The sequence below is a fragment of the Brassica oleracea genome, chromosome C3, assembly GCF_000695525.1.
Source record: "Brassica oleracea var. oleracea cultivar TO1000 chromosome C3, BOL, whole genome shotgun sequence".
Lineage (NCBI taxonomy): Eukaryota > Viridiplantae > Streptophyta > Magnoliopsida > Brassicales > Brassicaceae > Brassica > Brassica oleracea.
In genome coordinates, this window is record NC_027750.1 from 35,071,789 (window position 1) to 35,090,775 (window position 18,987).

General features: G+C 29.2%; 2 protein-coding genes across 3 annotated transcripts; both read left to right on the forward strand.

Moving 5' to 3' along the window:
* Positions 1-5,539: 5,539 nt before the first annotated feature.
* Positions 5,540-9,610, forward strand: LOC106328548 (probable starch synthase 4, chloroplastic/amyloplastic). The gene is made up of 19 exons (XM_013767014.1): positions 5,540-5,730; positions 5,806-5,845; positions 5,920-5,998; positions 6,283-6,411; positions 6,505-6,709; positions 6,785-6,919; positions 6,994-7,098; positions 7,194-7,292; positions 7,374-7,503; positions 7,574-7,624; positions 7,753-7,863; positions 7,942-8,033; positions 8,123-8,291; positions 8,389-8,475; positions 8,571-8,642; positions 8,756-8,872; positions 8,961-9,013; positions 9,096-9,189; positions 9,281-9,610. The coding sequence occupies exons 1-19, from the start codon at positions 5,612-5,614 to the stop codon at positions 9,380-9,382; spliced, it is 1,989 nt and encodes a 662-aa protein (XP_013622468.1). The 5' UTR covers positions 5,540-5,611; the 3' UTR covers positions 9,383-9,610.
* Positions 9,611-13,927: 4,317 nt separating this feature from the next.
* On the forward strand, positions 13,928-17,739 carry LOC106333527. Of its 2 annotated transcripts, none has more exons than XM_013771962.1 (8): positions 13,928-14,039; positions 14,231-14,383; positions 14,472-14,549; positions 14,649-14,716; positions 16,878-16,934; positions 17,013-17,129; positions 17,224-17,276; positions 17,353-17,739. In XM_013771962.1, exons 3-8 carry the CDS (start codon positions 14,531-14,533, stop codon positions 17,591-17,593), a joined length of 555 nt encoding a protein of 184 aa, XP_013627416.1. In that variant the 5' UTR covers positions 13,928-14,039; positions 14,231-14,383; positions 14,472-14,530; the 3' UTR covers positions 17,594-17,739. The 2 variants fall into 2 exon arrangements, with proteins under 2 accessions (XP_013627416.1, XP_013627417.1); XM_013771963.1 differs by having other exon boundaries at positions 17,013-17,109.
* Positions 17,740-18,987: the final 1,248 nt, after the last annotated feature.

Below are 18,987 nucleotides of genomic sequence, written 5' to 3' on the forward strand. Positions count from 1 at the left end.
TCATGATTCAGTTTTTAATAAAATTACTTAAGTTTTGAAGGTATATAATACTGTAATTTTTGAAATATTTTATATAGTTTAGAAATACTTGATTCCTAAAAATTATTTTATGAAGCATTATATATATTATATAAATCACATATTTAATTACCATAAATTATTTTGTGCAATATATTTAGATCGTTTGGATAATGATAAAACTGGTTATTGAACTGATTTTCTTACTCTTTATTTACATTTGAAAATAATTAACAAATCAAATTATGATATTATTTCTCAAACCCTCTGTATGATCGACACCGAATAAAAAATTAGTTAAGTGATTTCTCATTAAATATAAAATGAAATTTCAAAATAGATTTTATAACCTCATATCATAATTTAAAACATATGATAAGCTAAGATAAATAATTTTATAAATGTATTTATAATTTTATAAATGATTTATAAAGCTTGTATGAATTTTATTAGACATTAATAGTTGTTATAATACATTATATACAAATATAAGGCTTTATATAAGAATATAAAACCATTATATCAATTTTAATAAAAAAATGTTTCTTATTTTCTGTAGTTTACAAATATAAAAATTGATCAAACATTATTATTCTTTCTATAGTTTCAACAAATAGTTACGATAAATAATTATTTTTAATATTATGTAGATTTTTTCCAAGTGATATTAAATGTTTATAGACTTATTTTTGTCTTTTAAATTTAATTAAATATACAAATATAAGGTTTTATATAAGAATATAATATCATTATATCAATTTTAATAAAAAATATTGTTTCTTATTTTATGTAGTTTAAAAATATATAAAAAATTGATCAAACATTATTATTCTTTCTATAGTTTCAACAAATAGTTACCATAAATAATTATTTGTAATATTATGTAGATTTTTGCCAAGTGATATTAACTGTTTATAGACTTATTTTTTTCTTTTAAATCTAATTAAAATAAATTAAAATTAAAATTAAAAATTATTGACCAATCAATTTATAATAATTTTTTAAGATTTCATAAATAATCGGCACATAAACAAAAATCTCTTAAGTGACTTCTCAATTAATATATAGTAGGGTAGTAGGATGAGATTTTAAAAAGATTTTATAAATTAATTTATAAGCTCTTATACATGACTTACAAACTCTTATAATAATTTAAAATATACAATAAGCGAAGATAAATAATTTGATAATTTTTTTTATAAATGATTTATTAAAGCATATAATATGAACTTTAGAAGATGTTTATAGTTATTATGATAATTTATACAAAATATAATGTTTTTAAATAAGAATACAAAATCATTATATTGATTTACATAAATTGTTTGTCATTTATTATTTTATGTATTTTATAAATATAAAAATGATCAATTTATTTATCTTTCTATAATTTAAACAATTAGTTACCATAAATCATTATTTGTAATAGTTTGTAAATTATTTGGCAAGTGATATTAATTGGTTATAGACTTATCTTTCTTTTTAGATCTAAATAAAATAAATAAAAATTAAAAATCATCGACCAATTAAATTATAACAGTTCTGTAAGAGTTCACTTATGATTGACACGTAAGCAAAAGTCACTAAAGTGACTTCTCAATTAATATATAGTAGGACCCATTCTTAAATTGTCCTTTTAGTATAATATTTTTTATAATTCTTAAACTAACATTTGATTAATCTAATTAAACATATTAAACTAATAAAAATTTAAAAAATTTAATTTTAAAAAATGTGTAACAAAGGGAAAGGAAATAAAATAAAAACAAAAAGGCAAAACACGTAACCCTTATGTTTGGTTTCTCCGCCTCTCTCTCTCGCGAGACGAACAAGATGGCGATCTTGTGCCTTCTCTGGTGAAATCAACGGCAAGTGGTGAAATCGAGCTTCTGTTCCGGTGTACCCCTTCTCCCTGCCTCTGCTTCTTTCCACCTCTCCGCTTATCTCTACTTCTCTCTTCTTCTCTCCGCCTCTCCGCTTCTCTGCACCTATCTGCTTGTCTCCGTCTCCGACACTCCGCTTTTCTATGCTTCCCTCTGCCTCTCCGCCTCTCCGCTTCTCTCCACCTCTCCGCCTCTCTGCTTCTCTCCACCTCTCCGCTTCTCTGCCTATCTCTTTTTCTGACATCGTGTTCACCTAAGGTATTATCTCCAACTTTATATTTTTTGGTTTCATTTCCTCGATCCGGTTATTGTTTGGATCAATTGATATTTGTTTTGTTTGATTTTTGTGAATTGATTCCGCTTGACATGGGTTGGTTAATTGATTTCGTTTCTGACCAGGATGATAGTCTCTGTAATTCTGACATTTGAAAATAATATTCTATAGACACTAGAGTTATGAAAACAATTTTACTTGTAGTTTGTCTATGTTTGCTAGTGACAATTTGATTTCGTTTGCTTATAGTTTGATTCTCTTTGCTTGTAGCTCATACAATGTCGTATTTGGTTTCATTTCTATAATGATGTTTTGCTTGCTTATCATGCGTACAATGTTCAACTTGTCACTACTAGTAGTTTGTCTCTGTTTGCTAGTGATAGTTTTACTTGTAGGTTGTCTCTATTTTCTATTGAAAACAATTTTACTTGGGTTGGTTAATTGATTTCATTTGGTTGAAGTTTGTCTCTGTTTCACTATAACAGGATGATAGTCTCTATGTTTTTATATAAAAATCTTCACTTAGTTTTCTTAACTGATTATATGAACAAAATGATAGTCTCTGTGTTTTTATATAACAATCTTCTCTTAGTTTGCTTAACTGATTATATGAACTTATTTCGTTTGTGAATTGTCTTAGCTTGCTTAACTAGAATCGTTCTTTTTGTCTTTTGTAGATATGGAATTAGAGCTACCTAAGCGAGTGTATGCATGGGGTTTAGAACCTTAGATGAAGAAGATCAACAACTGCTTCCGCATGGAACTTATCAGGGATCTGAACAAAGCTATGTCTGCGGAGTACGATGATGTCAAGATATATCCTGTTTTCAAACATATCATGGCTATTGCATAAAATAAGCTCAAGTTTTCGGGGAAATTGGTGGATAGCTTCTTGTGTAAACAGTTGATTACCTCGAAGATGCATGAGAAATGGTTTTTCTTTGCGAGGACGCCTCTCCGGTTTTGGCTTCAAGAGTACCACGCTGTGACATGCCTTAAGATTTCACGGGAAAGTAGTTGTGACGTAGTTAAATGGAAAAATGATAGGGAATTTTGGAGTGAACTACTAAGGACATGTGGTATGATCACCTTGTAGTCGATCAAAAAGGTGCATCTAAAAGAAGTTCACAACTGGACTCGACGTGATAGGATGAAGTTGATCTACTTGTGCGTGATAATGAGTGTGGTGATGGGGAGAGACGAGAAGGTGAACATCTCTCATATGTACATCAAGCTGGTGATGGATCTTGACAAGCTTTAGAAGTTCCATTGGGGTCTTCACTCCTATGAATTCTTGCTGAGTTCTATTGAGAAGGCTAGGAAGAAGTTGGGTAAGAAGAACAACTACATTTTCGAGGGTTTCTCCTATGCTTTCCAAATTTGGATTATGGAAGCAAATCCGGATTTTGGAGAAATATGTGGCAAAAGAGTCTCGGACAGTTTCAGAGGTCCAAGGTGTGGAAATTGGAAAGGAGTTGCAAAAGTTTCTTATGAAGACATCATTCAACTTGAGGACTCGTTTCTTAGACGTTCGTGTAGTTTCCAGATTTCACATTCGAGAAATTTTAGAATACTTCATAAAAGTAAAAACTGCATTTTTCAGAAAAGTAGCTATCTTTACAATTAGTAGAATTCGCATTCCCCATATTTAGATATTGAATCAAAAGTAGATTGTGCGTTCTAAAACAAGTAGATGGATGTGTTTATTTTAGATTTTGCTTTCTACTAACTCAATTTCCATAGAAGAAGAATTATACTTTTAGTAGAACGTAATTTGAAAATTTTATTTACCAGGTTTTTCAAAAAAAAGAAAAATATGTGCTTGTGTATATGGGTGTTCCATTAGTTGTTTATATTTTTTTATTTTTTGATTCATAAAATTATTATTTTTATTAAGTTTCAGAAATAGAAAAGGTAAAAGAGAGATAAAATGGACAAATATGGATTTATAACGTATGGACACCCATACCAAATTTTTGTTCTGGGCAATTTTCCCGTATATTAATATATAGTAGTGAGTAGAATGATTAGACCATTTCCGTAGCTTTTTGCTAATCATGTGAAATCTATTTTGAATGGTAAAACAATGTTCAACCAAAGCTTAAACGGAAGAATGAAGCTCGCGAGACATTGTTTATTTTAATTAAAAAAGGTTTTTTTTTGTAAGTGTATTGTTTTGTGTGAGACATGAGCACAAAGATGAGATTTGCGAAGGGATATGTTTTGCTTTTTCATAAAACCACGTAGTAAAAGAGACAACATGGTGTGAAAGCGACGCATGATGAAGAAAATAAAACCAATAGAAAGTATCAACAAAGTTCTCTTTATTTCTTTCGGTTTGAAATTGAAAATTAGAACAAAAGCCTTTTTGTTTTGCAGTGGTCCATCTGAGAGAGTGAAATAGTACCCAATACAAGTAAAAAATGGGACCATAAACTTGTCATCTTCACATCACCGCTCTGTTTCTGAGTCCGACCATCACGGACTTAAATATGGTCCAGTGAAACGATCCCCATAACTTATCTCTACGAGCTACTTCATTACTATGAAAACTTAACAACACATTAAAATACTTGAAAATGTAAAATTTTGAAAACAGAGAGGAAACACACTCAGAAGATTTTCTGTAATATTTAATCACATGTCTGTTTTCCATCTGCATGATATAGTTATAGACAGACCTAATGGTGTCAGATTGAGCTTGTGTCTATGTTACAACTGTCTCGCATTTGTACATCATAAGACTATCAAAACAGGGTTACATTAATTTGATCAAAGCCAATATATAAAAATTCTGTATTCAAAGTTTGAGTGCTTGGCGTGTGTCTTGAAGAATCTAGCCGTAGTATGTATGGTTCATTCTATAACCTCTATAAATTGAAAGTTGAAACTATCAGAGTCAGCGAATGATCATAATATTTCAAGGAACACCAAACACAATACTAACAATCTAAGGTCATGAACATTCTTTACACTTTGCGATCAACAACATCGCAGCTCACAGCGACAAGTACACAAACAAGGCTTACTAACATGGTCTATATATCATAAATTCATAACGTCACACATTAAGTGATGACTAGACTGTTCATACAATGGGTTTTAATAATTTCTGTTCACACATTAAGTGATGACTACAACAGAGATGAAAAACTGAATAATTTCTGTTCATACAATGGGTTTTAATGGGCTCAACAACTGGGCTTTAGAAGTAATAACAGTTTTGGACTTATTGCCATTATTTTATCCGCCTTGTCATTGGCAAAATTTGAATCTAACGATAGTTCTGGGGTGTATATTGAAGATAATAATAAATAGAGGAGTACTTTCGATATATTAAAAGTTAAAACGGCTGTTTTTTTCTGTTTTGTCGGTTCCCCGGCAAAATTTGCCGAAGTCACTAGCACTATCGCCGGCGATTCGAACTCTGGAAAAGATGCAATCAGCGGCGAATTTTCCACGGATATGGAATCCATCGCCAATTGGGTCATCCTCGAAAGTTCAATTAGTGAACCTTAAGCAGCATCGAAAGGCTCACGCGCTTCACTGTTTGAGGTTTCATTTCAAACTCGTCATGTTAAATTAGTAACATTGATCATTTACGTGTATTTTTCTATGTATTCATTACAGATCAGAAGGGCATGAAGAAAAGCTTGAGAATTCTTCTCAGGTTAGTATTTTTTTTTGGGTTAATAATCTTCTATGATTATTATTACAGAACATAACTTTGGTTAGTTTTAACAGGACAAACTTGGAGTGTCTTCTGTTGTAAAAGAAGATAAACATAAGGATATATGGAACCTCTTTAGAGAAGCTCAACAAAGTATACTCCTCTTCATTTTCTTTTTTATAGTTTTCATATTTTTTGAAAGTTAGTGTTCTAAAAAATCAGTATAGGCGTGTCGGCCAATCGGACCTAAAATAAATGATAACAATTTTTCAAAAAATCGATCTAGGAGCTCAAAATATCTGTCTAGGCCCCCGTATAATCAATAATCTCGTATAAAATGTCTAATTAGCGCCTAGTGATTTCTTGAATATTTAGTTTAACTCACAGATTGTTGTCGTATGGTATCGTCATTGTTGTGTGTGTGTGTGTGTGTTTAGATATCCTTTACTTAAACAAGCAACGCCTAGCTGCCGTTGAGGAGTTAGAGAAGCTGAAGAATGAGAAAGTTGAATTGCTAGAGAGGTTAAACCAATTGGAAGCAGAAAGTCAGATTGTAATCAAGAAAGGTTTCTATTTTTTTCTTCCTGCTTTTGACTAATGTGTCATGTGATGTGATAGTGATACTAGTCCTTTGAATGTTTAACAATGTGTATAAGCAGATAAGTCATCTCTACTATGGGAGTTACTTCTCCGCGTTGATTCAATGGTGCTCAATGGATTGATTGGTACCGAAGAAGCTTCATCCATGAGACAACTGGTTAGAGAGCATCAAGCGAACATCTCTGAGTTTCCTCTTGATGTCCTGCAACAGGGAGATGCCCAAGTTCTAGCAGAACTTAGACAGTTACCAAATAGAGGCAAAAGGTGACTATTCTAGTGCTAATTTAGCTTCAAATTCAATCCTTTTAAGTAGGATCTTAAGTTTATGCTTGGTTCCAGGAATGGTCTCCACGTGATTCATATTTGCACCGAGATGGATCCACTAGTTTCTGTTGGACCTTTGGCTTCATATATTACAGGACTCTCTTGTGCACTCCAAGGCAAAGGCTACTTGGTTGAAGTTATACTGCCAAAGTAAATAATCCTTTTCGAAGTTACATATAATCTTCAGTTGTGAAGCAAAAAATCTTACTAATGAATATTAATAGATACTCTACACTTGATTTGGACGAAGTTGAAGGGCTTAGAGAAATCGAAGCTGATGCATATTCTTATTTCAATGGTCAGCTTCATGCTAACCGAATATGGAATGGGTGAGTGAGTGAGTGAGTTAGTTATTGTTTTCTTTCTTATAAATTTTGATATTCTTTGTTAATTTTAAGGCAAAGCAGGACCTTGTTCATTGCAGAGTTGTCTCTGGAGTAGGAGTGACATTTATTCAACCATTGTATTACAGTTCAATGTTTAGCCGTGATAAAGTATATGGCTATCCAGACGATGTTGATAGGTCTGTACTACCTTCCACTAGTGTGATCAACATTTGCTTTTAGACTAGTTTTAATTTATTTATTCTGTTAATGCAAATCAGATTTGCCTACTTTTCTCGTGCTTCGTTGGATTACATTGCAAAATCTGGGAAGCAGCCTGATGTGTTACACATTCACAACTGGCAAACTGCAATAGTTGGACCGCTGTTTTGGGATGTTTTTGTTAATCAGGTAAAAACTTTAGAGTTCATAGTTTAAGATTACCATCAAGCCTTACTGTTCTTATTTGCGAACTCTGTAGGGACTTGAAGGTACGAGAATACTCTTGTCATGCCAAGGATTTGATTCGAAGGCAAGCTACCTTTGCCTTTTTTCTTTTTTCTTTTTTCTTTTTTTCCCTTTGTGTTTTATACATTCTTCATTGGCTAGATACGGTTTAAAACTTGTGTATATCATACGGTCTTGTGTGTGTGTGTTTAGTGTCTTGTGCCTCCTGAGAGGTTGGAGCTATGTGGGCTTGATCCAGCTAGTCTTCATCGTGCTGATCGCTTACAAGATAACACGAATCCACAGATGGTTAATATATTGAAGGTAAAATTGTCAAGGAAAAATATAGTACACAAGAGTTAACTCGTGTTCTCACGTTGTCTTTGCTTTGTTCTTACTTAGGGTGGTATTGTCTACTCAAACAAAGTTGTAATAATGTCATCAGCACCTTCGAAATCAATCCCTGGTCTTGAACCAACTTTAGCTGTTCACAAGTAAGCTCCTGACACTTCTCTAGCTAACCGTAAACAACACCGACCATGGTATTAATAATTGCATTTTGTCTTTTGTTAAAAAAATCTAGGGAGAAGTTGTTTTTTGCTCCCTATGGGTTGGACAACTCAAAATGGGATCCTTCAATAGATGTTTATCTCCCTCAAAACTACAGTGCTGAAAATTTACTGGGAAAATCAACATGCAAAGTTGAATTGCAGCGTCAACTTGGTTTAGAGGAAAATGGTTCAGCCACCATTGTATGTGTTTCTCGCTTTCTAACTTTTTTTTGTTCTCTAAAAGATCAAAGCTATGAATGCATTCACCATAGCTTGAAGTATGTACTTGTCTTTTAAGGTAGGGTGCATCTTCTCAGAAATATCAGGTGTTGATCTCGAGAGCTTGAAGTCAATTATTCGGAGTAGAAAAAAGAATGATGTCCAGGTTCTAAAATGATCCATCTATTCCTCTCTATGGATTGTAATACACTTCTTAATGATCTAACTAGTCTTCTCTTTTCCTTTGTTACCATAAAACAGTTTGTTATAATGATAATGAATGAAGATCAGATGATAATCAACGAAATGGAGAGAACTCAAGATGAAATTGAGGTCAAGTTAAAAAAAAAAAAAAAAAAAAACAGTCTTGCATTCAATACCCTTTTTTATATGTTTCTTTCTTCCTTACTCAGAAAACGAGATGGTTTGTATATAATCTTGAACAGGGAGGAAATCTGAAGGTGGTGACAGGAAGCAATGAAGTTGTTTCTCATTTGATTTATGCGGGATCTGACATTATGGTTTGTCTAAACTTCTTCCAAGACCCACTTCTCCAAGTCCCTGTATGTTTCCAAAACTCCATCATTGATCTATCAGATTGGAATCTGATTAAATCTGTTCTCTCATATAATCTGTATTGTCGTGGTGCAGCTCAAGGCTTTGAAGTACGGAACAGTTCCAATCGAACTAAACCCCCAAACCGGGTAAGAATATGTCTGAGTAAGTTTTTTGCCAAAGACAGTTAGAAAACAAGAATATAATAATTATCAAGTCATTGTTTCTCAGGTATGTTGGAACACATGAACAAGAGGCCACCACTGCTAACTTTATCAATTCTTTATTCGGAAGAATGTCCTTAGACCAAGCATTGGATCTTATGGTGAGTAACATCTCTACTTTTAAAGGTACGTTCTTTTAGAAATATTATATTATTTTATACGCTAGATTGGATCTGTGTGTTATGATTGCAGAAGGATGGGAGGTTGTGGAAGTTAAAGATAGTGGAAGCAATGGAGAAAGACTTGTGTTGTGACGTTCACATCTCTGCATATACTTCCATTAAGAGCCTGTGAAAGTAGTGAAGAACATAAAAAAAGTTTGCATACGACGGAATCAACAAGAAACAAGTTGAGATTTGGACTGGTTTCCTAACAACATTAGGAGTCTCAGTCTCATGTCTTTGATCAATTTTCTTGCCGGGGCCTATAATGTGTATTGACATAAGAATGTATTTATATATTTCAACTATTAAATCAGTTGGTATCTTTTGTAATGTAATATAATAGAACAACATTATGTTATTCAGGTTCGATAAAATACGTGCACTAATCTTCCAGTCGTAGTTTGTTAATTATAATCTTAAGCTTAACCATCAGACTCTTAATGTAATTGGGACAGCACTCAAATCTGAACACCATAATACTTAACCAATCTAAGACAATTCTTTTGATCTGGTTTAACATTCTCTATGAAGAGATTCCATTGTAAAAACAAAATTTCGTATAAAAAAAGATGAAACCGCATTGAACGTGCATTTGTGCTGTGTGTTTAGTAAAGTTTAGTTGTTATGTATGCTTGATTGTTTCCAAACTAACGCTGAGTGAATGTAAACTTTTTTTTTTTGTGGTTGTCAACGAACTAAAAATGGCTTTTTCAATTTTCATTCTGTTTGATTTTTCTAAATAAGAAAATCGAAACTCGAAATAAGAACTATAATAGTTTGAAAATCGTCTAAAGTTGTTAATAGAATATACTTTTTTTTTTTTTTTTTGTAAAACAAAGAGTTTGAATCAAGAAAAGTAACCGTTGTTTGCTCCCGAGAAGAATTCACAGCCCCGCCGTGAAAAATACCGACGATGGCTGACCCTGTGCTACCTAACCGCATCTTCACATATAGTTGATCTTTGCTTCTCATGTCATCCCCTTCTGTTTAGAGGCAAGTTCTGCGTTTGCGTTTACATGAGAAACATGTTTTTAATATCATTTTCTGTTTCTTTATTAAAAGAATTTTGTGAATGCCAACTCAAATGTTAATAGAATATACTTCCAAATAAAGTTGTACGTATCTTTGATTGTTTCCCAACTAACATTGATTGAATGTAAAAACATGGTGGATGATTGTTTGGTGTTCATTTCACTTCTTTAACTTTATTTATTTTGAAATTATCAAATTTTTCTTATCATGATTTACCCTTTAGTTTTAAAGTTTAAAATCTACATGAAAACTGTACTAATCTTCCCAATCAAGATTTAGCTTTTATGTCTATAGCTACAGCAAAATGAATATTTATGTATAATATCCTCATATTTATTATTTAAGTTGTAGCATCTGTAAAATGAATAATTATGTATAATATCAAATAAATTAGATATTTATAGTTAAAATTTATTGATATTTAGATAGTAAATTTTACTTATTTTCAAAAAAAAAGAATGATTTTTATTTACTTTTAATAATTTTATAACAAAATTAATTTCTAAATAACATAAATTCATTTATATATTACATTAAATAGTAGTAAAATTTTGATAATTTATTTTGATATTATTAATATAAAATAATTATTTTGTGTACACATCACAGTACTTGTTTTATTTTAAAGGCCAAAAAGTTATACCTACAACCAATATAACTATAACAAAAATCTCTATAAAAAATTACATCGATAAATTTACGGCTATAGCCAAATCAATAACAATATAAATTGTCAGTTAAATTTTTACCAGTACAATCAACCAATCATTTATATATATGTTTTGAAGTTGTCAAAACCTGATTTACTGTTTGATTTTTTTTGGGTCAACTTACTATTTGAATTATTTTCCTATTAACTATCATTTTGTTTGATTTTCAGAAGAAAAAAAAGATCAGAAACTGAGAAGATATACCTAAGCGATAACAACTAAAATAAAAAGAGATAATATACTTCTACTCAATCAAAATAGGAATCGGATTGCTAAAAGAAAATCATAAACCGAATCACTATGATTTTAAGTGATAATAGCTAAATTAAAAAAAACCAAAAAAAAAACTGAAATAAAAATCATAATAGTCTGAAAGTTGTCTAAAGCTTTTAAGAGAATATACTTCCAAATAAAATTGTATGATTGTTTCCCAACCAACACCGACTAAATAGAGTATATTTCAACATGAAAAATATACTATTTTTTTCTCAATCATGACTTAGCTTTTATATAGCTACAGTTAAATTGAAAAAAATTCGGCAAAAATTATACATATTTATTATTTAAGTTGTACCATCTATAAAATGAAAATTCATGCTTAATATCAAATAAATTAGATAATTATAGGTAAAAGTTATTGTCATTAGATATTAACTTTAATACTTTTTAAAAAATATTGTACATAATTTTATTTACTTTTGAATAATTTACATCGAAATTCACACTGTAGTCCAATCAACAACAACATAAATTTTTGAAGTTCAAATTGTTAAATACAATCCAACCAATCATCTACATTATTTGTTTGTTTGATATTTTTTCGTCAACTCTAACTGTTTGAATTATTTTACTATTTTATATCATTTTGTTTAATGTTTTGGAAAAAGAAAATCAGAAACCGAGAAGATATTGATGTGATTTGTAAGTGATAATAACAAAAAAAAATCTGTAATGAGTTTGAAAATCAGCTAAAAGTTGTTAAGAGAGAATATACATTTTCCAAATCAGAATAGGAATCAGAATTAACGAATAAAAAGAAGTCAGTTTCCTACGTATCACGTTCATGTTAAGTCGTTAACTGTTACAATGATCGATTACAGTGATACTCGTAATGAATCAAAATTTAGCTAATTGTCTTATCTCTATAATATTATTTGAGAAATCAGTTTCCTTTTTATATTATTTCCAAATAATATATATGATAAAAGAAAACATTTGTTAAAAGAAAAAAAAATATTAAGAAAGGATATTCACAAAAAATAATGTTGATATTTAAAAATAATATATTTCCTTTGAAACATAATCTTAAATAACATAAAACATACATACATATATATATATATATATATATATTAAGTAATAAAATTGGTTTATTTATATCAAACTATTTTCTCATATGATTAAAATCAATTTCAATAACATAAAACAAGACATTTTCAATGAGCTAAAAAAAATTAGAATTAATACTACAAAGATGCATTAATATTTAGCAAAACAGTTTTTTTTTCCTAAATTTAAATAATGATTTATATTTTCTTTATATTTTTATCAAATTACATAGATAAAAACATCTATAATTTTCTAATTAAACTAATATTTTACTTATATAGTATGCTTTCTCAAAAATAATTCACAAAACACAATTTGGGTGCTTTAAAAATATTAATATGTACTTTAATATTTGAGTTATATAACAAAATGTTAAAAAATTGATATTTATTTAAATATTTAATAATATCATTTACAAAATAATTTTAAGAAAATAACAGTTTTTAAATGAAGAAACTAAAATATTTTGTTACTATAAGTTTATTTGGATCTAATAACTAATATATATATATATAATATTTGAGAAATCAAATTCTTACGTATGGTGCTGACTTTAATTTCTATGTCGGTTAATTATATACATACACTTAATGAATTAAAATATTGTATCTAATTTCCATTATAAAAAAAATATTAATTTTTTTGTTTTGTTTTTTATATCATTTCCAAATAACAACCTAAAATTTCAAGTCAAAAGCTAAAAGCAACCTCTTTTCTTTTATCATTATTATTCACTTATGAAATTTCCAAACCCTACTTTTAAAACATTTATTGAAAGAAACCATTATAAATTTATACATAATATGATTTAATAGAAAAGAAAAAATTTACAGAAATTAATATTGATACTGAAATTATATAATTCCTTTAAAATTAATATTAAATGACATATATATATATATAATTCGTTTAAACAGATTTTCTTGATATAATGAAGTACAAATAGATATATAGATCCACATACAACACAACAAAATACATTTTGTTAAATAAACAAAAATATGTGGCATATTATATATATATACTTAAACTACACAAAATATTTTCTTATATGAGTAAATTCTATATAAACCTATTATTTTTAAAATTTTAAAACACAACAAAACTGAATGCAATTTAATAAAATTAATCAAAACTTTAATCTGATAAGAACAAAAAATGTTAATATTGTATTTAGAGAAATATTCAATACAATATACCCAAACAACAATCAAACCAATATATTACAGTGGCGGATATTGTGTTAGTTGAGTGTCGAATTATGGGGTTAGATGAGGAGATAAAACCATTAGAGATACTGAATCTTAATGACAAAGGCGTAAACTATTAAATTTATCTAATTTAAACGTTGTCAGCTGACCCAACATGTGGATCCACTTCTTAGATATTATATATCCAAATCACATGTATAGTTAAAATAAAATAGTTTATTTATAATAAATCATACAAACAAATTACAATATAATTTTTTTGTCAACAAATTAAAATATAATCGAAAATTGAAAATTGAAAATTAAAAATAAACTATTATAATATATTTTTTTGTTAATATTTATATATCCGTGCATCAGCGAGAAAGAATCACCTAGTAAATTAAGTAAAAAGAAAGTAAAGACAGGGTGTGAAATTGCGAAAGCGATAATGACGAAATATGGTGGCCGGAAGATTCTCCGGCTATAGCATCAGCAGCTGCAGCTTCGACTGGACTCCAGGAAGGTATAAGAGTTCATGTTTTTTTTATGGAAATTAAGATGATGATGATGACAATAATTGATTTATCTCACGATTGAAGCGTGTGTCGGTCGTGTGAATTATAAAATCTACGATTTGGATTTTATGATTCCATAAAAGTTTTATGATTGTTTGATTTGTTGTAACTAACTCGTGAAGAGGGATTGTATTTGTAGATTCGGTGCGATCTTGTGTATTGTGAACCTGATCAATTAGGGTGGTATTGTCTACTCGAACAAAGATATAATGATGTCATCTTCACCTTCTGAGGGTAGGACACTCCATCATAAATCAATCCCTGGACTTGAATCAAATTTAGCGGTTCACAAGTAAGTTCCTGACACCTCTCTAAGCCATCTTAAACGATACTGATCATGGTTTTAATAACTGCATTGTCTTTTCATAAAAAAAATCTAGGGAGAAGTTGTGTTTTGCTCCCTTTGGGTTGGACAACTCGAAATGGGATCCTTCGATAGATGTTTATCTCCCACCATCGTATGTGTTTCTCGCTTTCTAAGTTTTATCTCTAAAAGATAAAAGCTATGAATGCATTAAGTATATACTAGTCTTTTAAGGTAGGGTGCATCTTCTCAGAAATATCAGGTGTTCATCTTGAGAGCTTGAAGTCACTTGTTCGGAGTAGAGAAAAGAATGGTGTCCAGGTTTAAATTGCTCCATCTTTTTCTCTCTGCGGATTGTAATACACTTCCCAATAATCTAACAACTTGTTTAAAAAACATTAAAAAGATTTCGTTATAATGATAACTAAACTTTGACCGGCAAGCCCATGCGGATGGTTTTTCAATTTATAATGTTATACATTTATAATTGTTTAACAATTTTTTATCATTGTTCATACAAATCAAAATGATATATTACATACGTTATTTCTTATTCTATCAATATCTTATGCATGAATCATATATATATATATATGTATATGAATTATATATATATAAATATTGTATTTGTTTGTATTTATAATTAATTAGTATGTATATTAACATATCTTTTCCGAAACCAAATACTTTTTTGGCAAATAATAATAATTTTTTTGATTATTTGAAATATTTTTCGGCGGTAATTAATGTACTTTATATTCACTTTTTATATACGAAATTTCAAATAGCTGAATAAGTCAAATTAAATTTCAAATATACAATTACTCTATACTAAACCGGATCATTTCACAATTGTATATTCATGCTACACATATAATGAGGTGGAGTGATGTTTTCGATTATTACATAGCTACAATTATTTGGTTTTTAATTTTAATAGTTGTAACTTAGAAGTAATAACTTATGCACGTGGGTGTTACAAAAAAAGATATTATGCACTAGGTTTTTTTTTTTTTTTGGTAAAATGTTAAGCTAATGCACTAGGTTTCTGTTTGGCTACGAGACTTGGTTTAAAACTTGTGTAGAGATTCATCAAAGTGGTCTCGTCAATGTGGTCGCAACAGAAGGTTAAACCGAGTTGTATTTGTTATTAAACCAAGCTTTATTTGTTTGACAGAAATAATGTAATTACAGTATTGGGTATTTTATATTCCATCGTAATGGACTTGTTAAGCTATTGTGAACTAAAGCCTATTATGGAATCATAGCCCAAGTGCATAATTTTTAATAGTTTAGATGAACGAAGATTTTAATTGATTTTTTTTTTGGTAAGCATAAAGAGTTACTCTTTGGTCTTAACCAGCCTAAGATCCGCGCAATTACGCGGAATGAATGTTATATATAAAACTAATTTTTATCTATTATTATTATTTGTATTCATTTAGGTATTATGTATATAATTAAATTAGAGTAAACACATAAATCAAAACAATACATATTGTTTATTTACAATATTTTTTTGTAAATAAATCAAACAATCATTTTATTTATTTTATATGGTATATAACTAAATTTCAATGACATGAACATAGATATATAGTATATTTCAATATAAATATTTATTATTGAGAATTTATATTCATATGATAAACACAAAATTTCTAATGTGCAATTTTTAATGCAAATTTCAAAATTAAAATATTAAGGTTTCAATACTTTTTCAATACAAATTTAGAAATTATCATATTTAAGTATTTTTCTATGTTATATAGTTTAATTTTAAACTATATTAATATATAATATGAATGTCTAGTAAATGAGACTTCATATTCTTACGATTTATGATCATGTGTATCTTGTTATTACCAAAAAAAAGTTAAATCATTGATCACAAAAATTTAATGTAAGACATTTAATGTTTTTAATAATTTATTGTCGTTTTAAAAATTCAAAATGTAATGTATAAGAAAAAAATATTTTTTTATTATATGGTTGCTGTGGTTGTTTAATATCTTTTAATAATATAAAATTAAACAAAAAAAGAGCTAAGACACAAAAATTATTATCAAATATTTATTATTCATAATCATTAATTGTCTTATATATATCAATCATATTAGGCAATTCCGTAGCTTTTATTTAAGGAAAGTGCGGGAATATTCTTTTGTACACTATTTATCAATTTAATAGTTAGTTTAATAAAAAATATAATATAAGTTAAGATGTATCAACCTATTTCTCTAAGAATTCTGAATTTCATTCTCGTGGTGACACGTGACTACAAAACAATGTTGTAATGTTTCTCAATTAATATATAAAAGATTGTTAAGTAATAGTTTAGATGAATGAAGAAGATCAGATGATTTAAACTTTTACCCTTAATTGATTTTAGTAATTACTCTTTATTCACTATTGCTAAACATAAAGAGCAATTACTAAAATCATTTAAAGTACTAAATGTACTTGGGTTTTAATAGTTTAGATGAATGAAGATCAGATGATAATCAAGGAACGTGAGATAACTCAAGATGAAACTGAGGTAAAGTAAAAAATATTTTTGCATTAATTCTTTCTTCCTCACTCAGAAAACGAGATGTTTGTATATAATCTTGAACAGGGAGGGAATCTGAAGGTTGTGACAGGAAACAATGAAGCTGTTTCTCATTTGATTTATGCGGGATCAGACATTATGCTTTGTCTAAACTTCTTACAAGATCAACTTCTCCAAGTCCCTGTAGGTTTCCAAAACTCCATCATTGCTCTGTCAGATGGGAATTTGATAAAATCTATTCTCTCATATATATCTATCTTGTCTTCTCATGGTGCAGCTCAAGGCTTTGAAGTACGGAACAGCTCCAATCGAACTAAACCCCCGAACCGGGTAAGAACATGTCTGAGTATGTCTTTTGCCAAGACAGTTAGAAAACAAGAATATAATGATCAAGTAATTGTTTCAGGCATGTTGGGACACATGAACAAGAGGCTATCACTGCTAACTTTATCAATTCTATATTCGGAGACATATCCTTAGGAATATTATATTATTTATACGCTAGATTGGATGTGTGTGTGTGTGTTATGATGCAGAAGAAGGATGGGAGGTTGTGGAAGTTAAAGATAACGAAAGATACGAAGAAAGACTTGTGCTGTGACGTTCACATCTCTGCATATACTTTTTTTTTTGGGTGTAAATGTTAAAAATCTCTGCATATACTTCAATTAAGAACCTGTGAAAGTAGCGAAGAGGAAGAAGATTTGTTTGGTTCCTCAAAATCACATTGAGAGTATCAGTCTCATGTCTTTTATCATTTGTATTTTTGTAATGTAATTTATTTCTCAACTTATAATCAATTGTAAAGTTTATTAGTTATTATAATTCTCGCCATAATGTAGTTGTGAAAGCGGGAAAATGACCTATTCCTATATAAACTGATTGTTCCTGGCTTTTTTACACACAAACTTTTAAGTCACGCCAAAAACTACATGAACAACGGGAAAATGGTTTAGGAAAATGGTTTATTCCCCTATGAACTATTTGTTCTTGGTTTTTTCACACACAAACTTTTAATCCATACCAAAAACCACATGAACAACTCTATTTTTTGAATTACATACATAAACTATCGATTTTAAACGAATTCCCCCGAAACCGTAAACAGTGTTATTTAAACGTTAACTTGATTTATAACAGGTGGAGAGCCAATTTATTCTTTTTCTTATTTTTTAGTCAACTGTTTTTTTTCTTCAGAATTCGTTTTACTCTTCATCATCGATTGAGGATAAAATTTATTATTCTGCAGAAGAATAAAATGTTTTACATGACGCATAAAGAAAGAAGAGCAACAACTACTAACTTACCAATCTCCATGTATTGCCACAAGGAACTATAAAATCGGTGCAGTATCTCCAATTGATGATGAAAAATAAAACGATTTATGAAGAAAATGAGCAATTGACAAAAAAAGAAGAAGAATAAGACGACATAGTATTTTTTTATCAACTCAAATTAAACCGACTCTCCATCTGTCATAAACCAAGTTAACTTTTAAATAACACATTTACGGTTTTAGAGGAATTAGTTTAAAATCGATAGTTTGTGTATGTAATTCAAAAAATAGAGTTGTTCATGTGGTTTTTAGCATGATTTAAAAGTTTATGTGTGAAAAAATCAGGAACAACTAGTTTATAGGAGAATAAGCAATTTTTCAGTTGTTCATGTGGTTTTTGATATGACTTCAAAGTTTGTATGCGAAAAATCTGGAAACAACTAGTTCATAGGGGAATAGATCATTTTGTCAGCAAATCTGAACTTTGTCGATCTTGGTGGTAAGAGACTGTTTCTTACACCATCCCACTCTTACATTAGAGCATAAAAGGACAATTAAGAGTAATGTAAATCAATTAATCATTAAAGTTATAATGGATATTAAATTGGAAAATTTTGGAGAAATGCACTCAAATAAGATTATAATTTGAAAACTACACCCTTATTTAAATTTTTGGGAAAATACACTTATATATATAAATTTACTTAATTGCCCATTCTTAATATTTCTAATATATTGCTTTTTTTTAAAAAATCGTAATTTCTA

What these genes read in the sequence shown, in the direction of transcription:
- LOC106328548 (XM_013767014.1), top strand. Translation starts at nt 5,612, where the DNA reads ATGCAATCAGCGGCGAATTTTCCACGGATATGGAATCCATCGCCAATT. An exon ending in GCTAACCGAATATGGAATGG is followed by an intron (nt 7,099 to 7,193) that starts GTGAGTGAGTGA and finishes TGTTCATTGCAG; the next exon opens with AGTTGTCTCTGGAGTAGGAG. An exon ending in CCAACTTTAGCTGTTCACAA is followed by an intron (nt 8,034 to 8,122) that starts GTAAGCTCCTGA and finishes AAAAAAATCTAG; the next exon opens with GGAGAAGTTGTTTTTTGCTC.
- LOC106333527 (XM_013771962.1), top strand. An exon ending in GAGAAAAGAATGGTGTCCAG is followed by an intron (nt 14,717 to 16,877) that starts GTTTAAATTGCT and finishes TTAATAGTTTAG; the next exon opens with ATGAATGAAGATCAGATGAT. An exon ending in GAACTAAACCCCCGAACCGG is followed by an intron (nt 17,277 to 17,352) that starts GTAAGAACATGT and finishes TAATTGTTTCAG; the next exon opens with GCATGTTGGGACACATGAAC.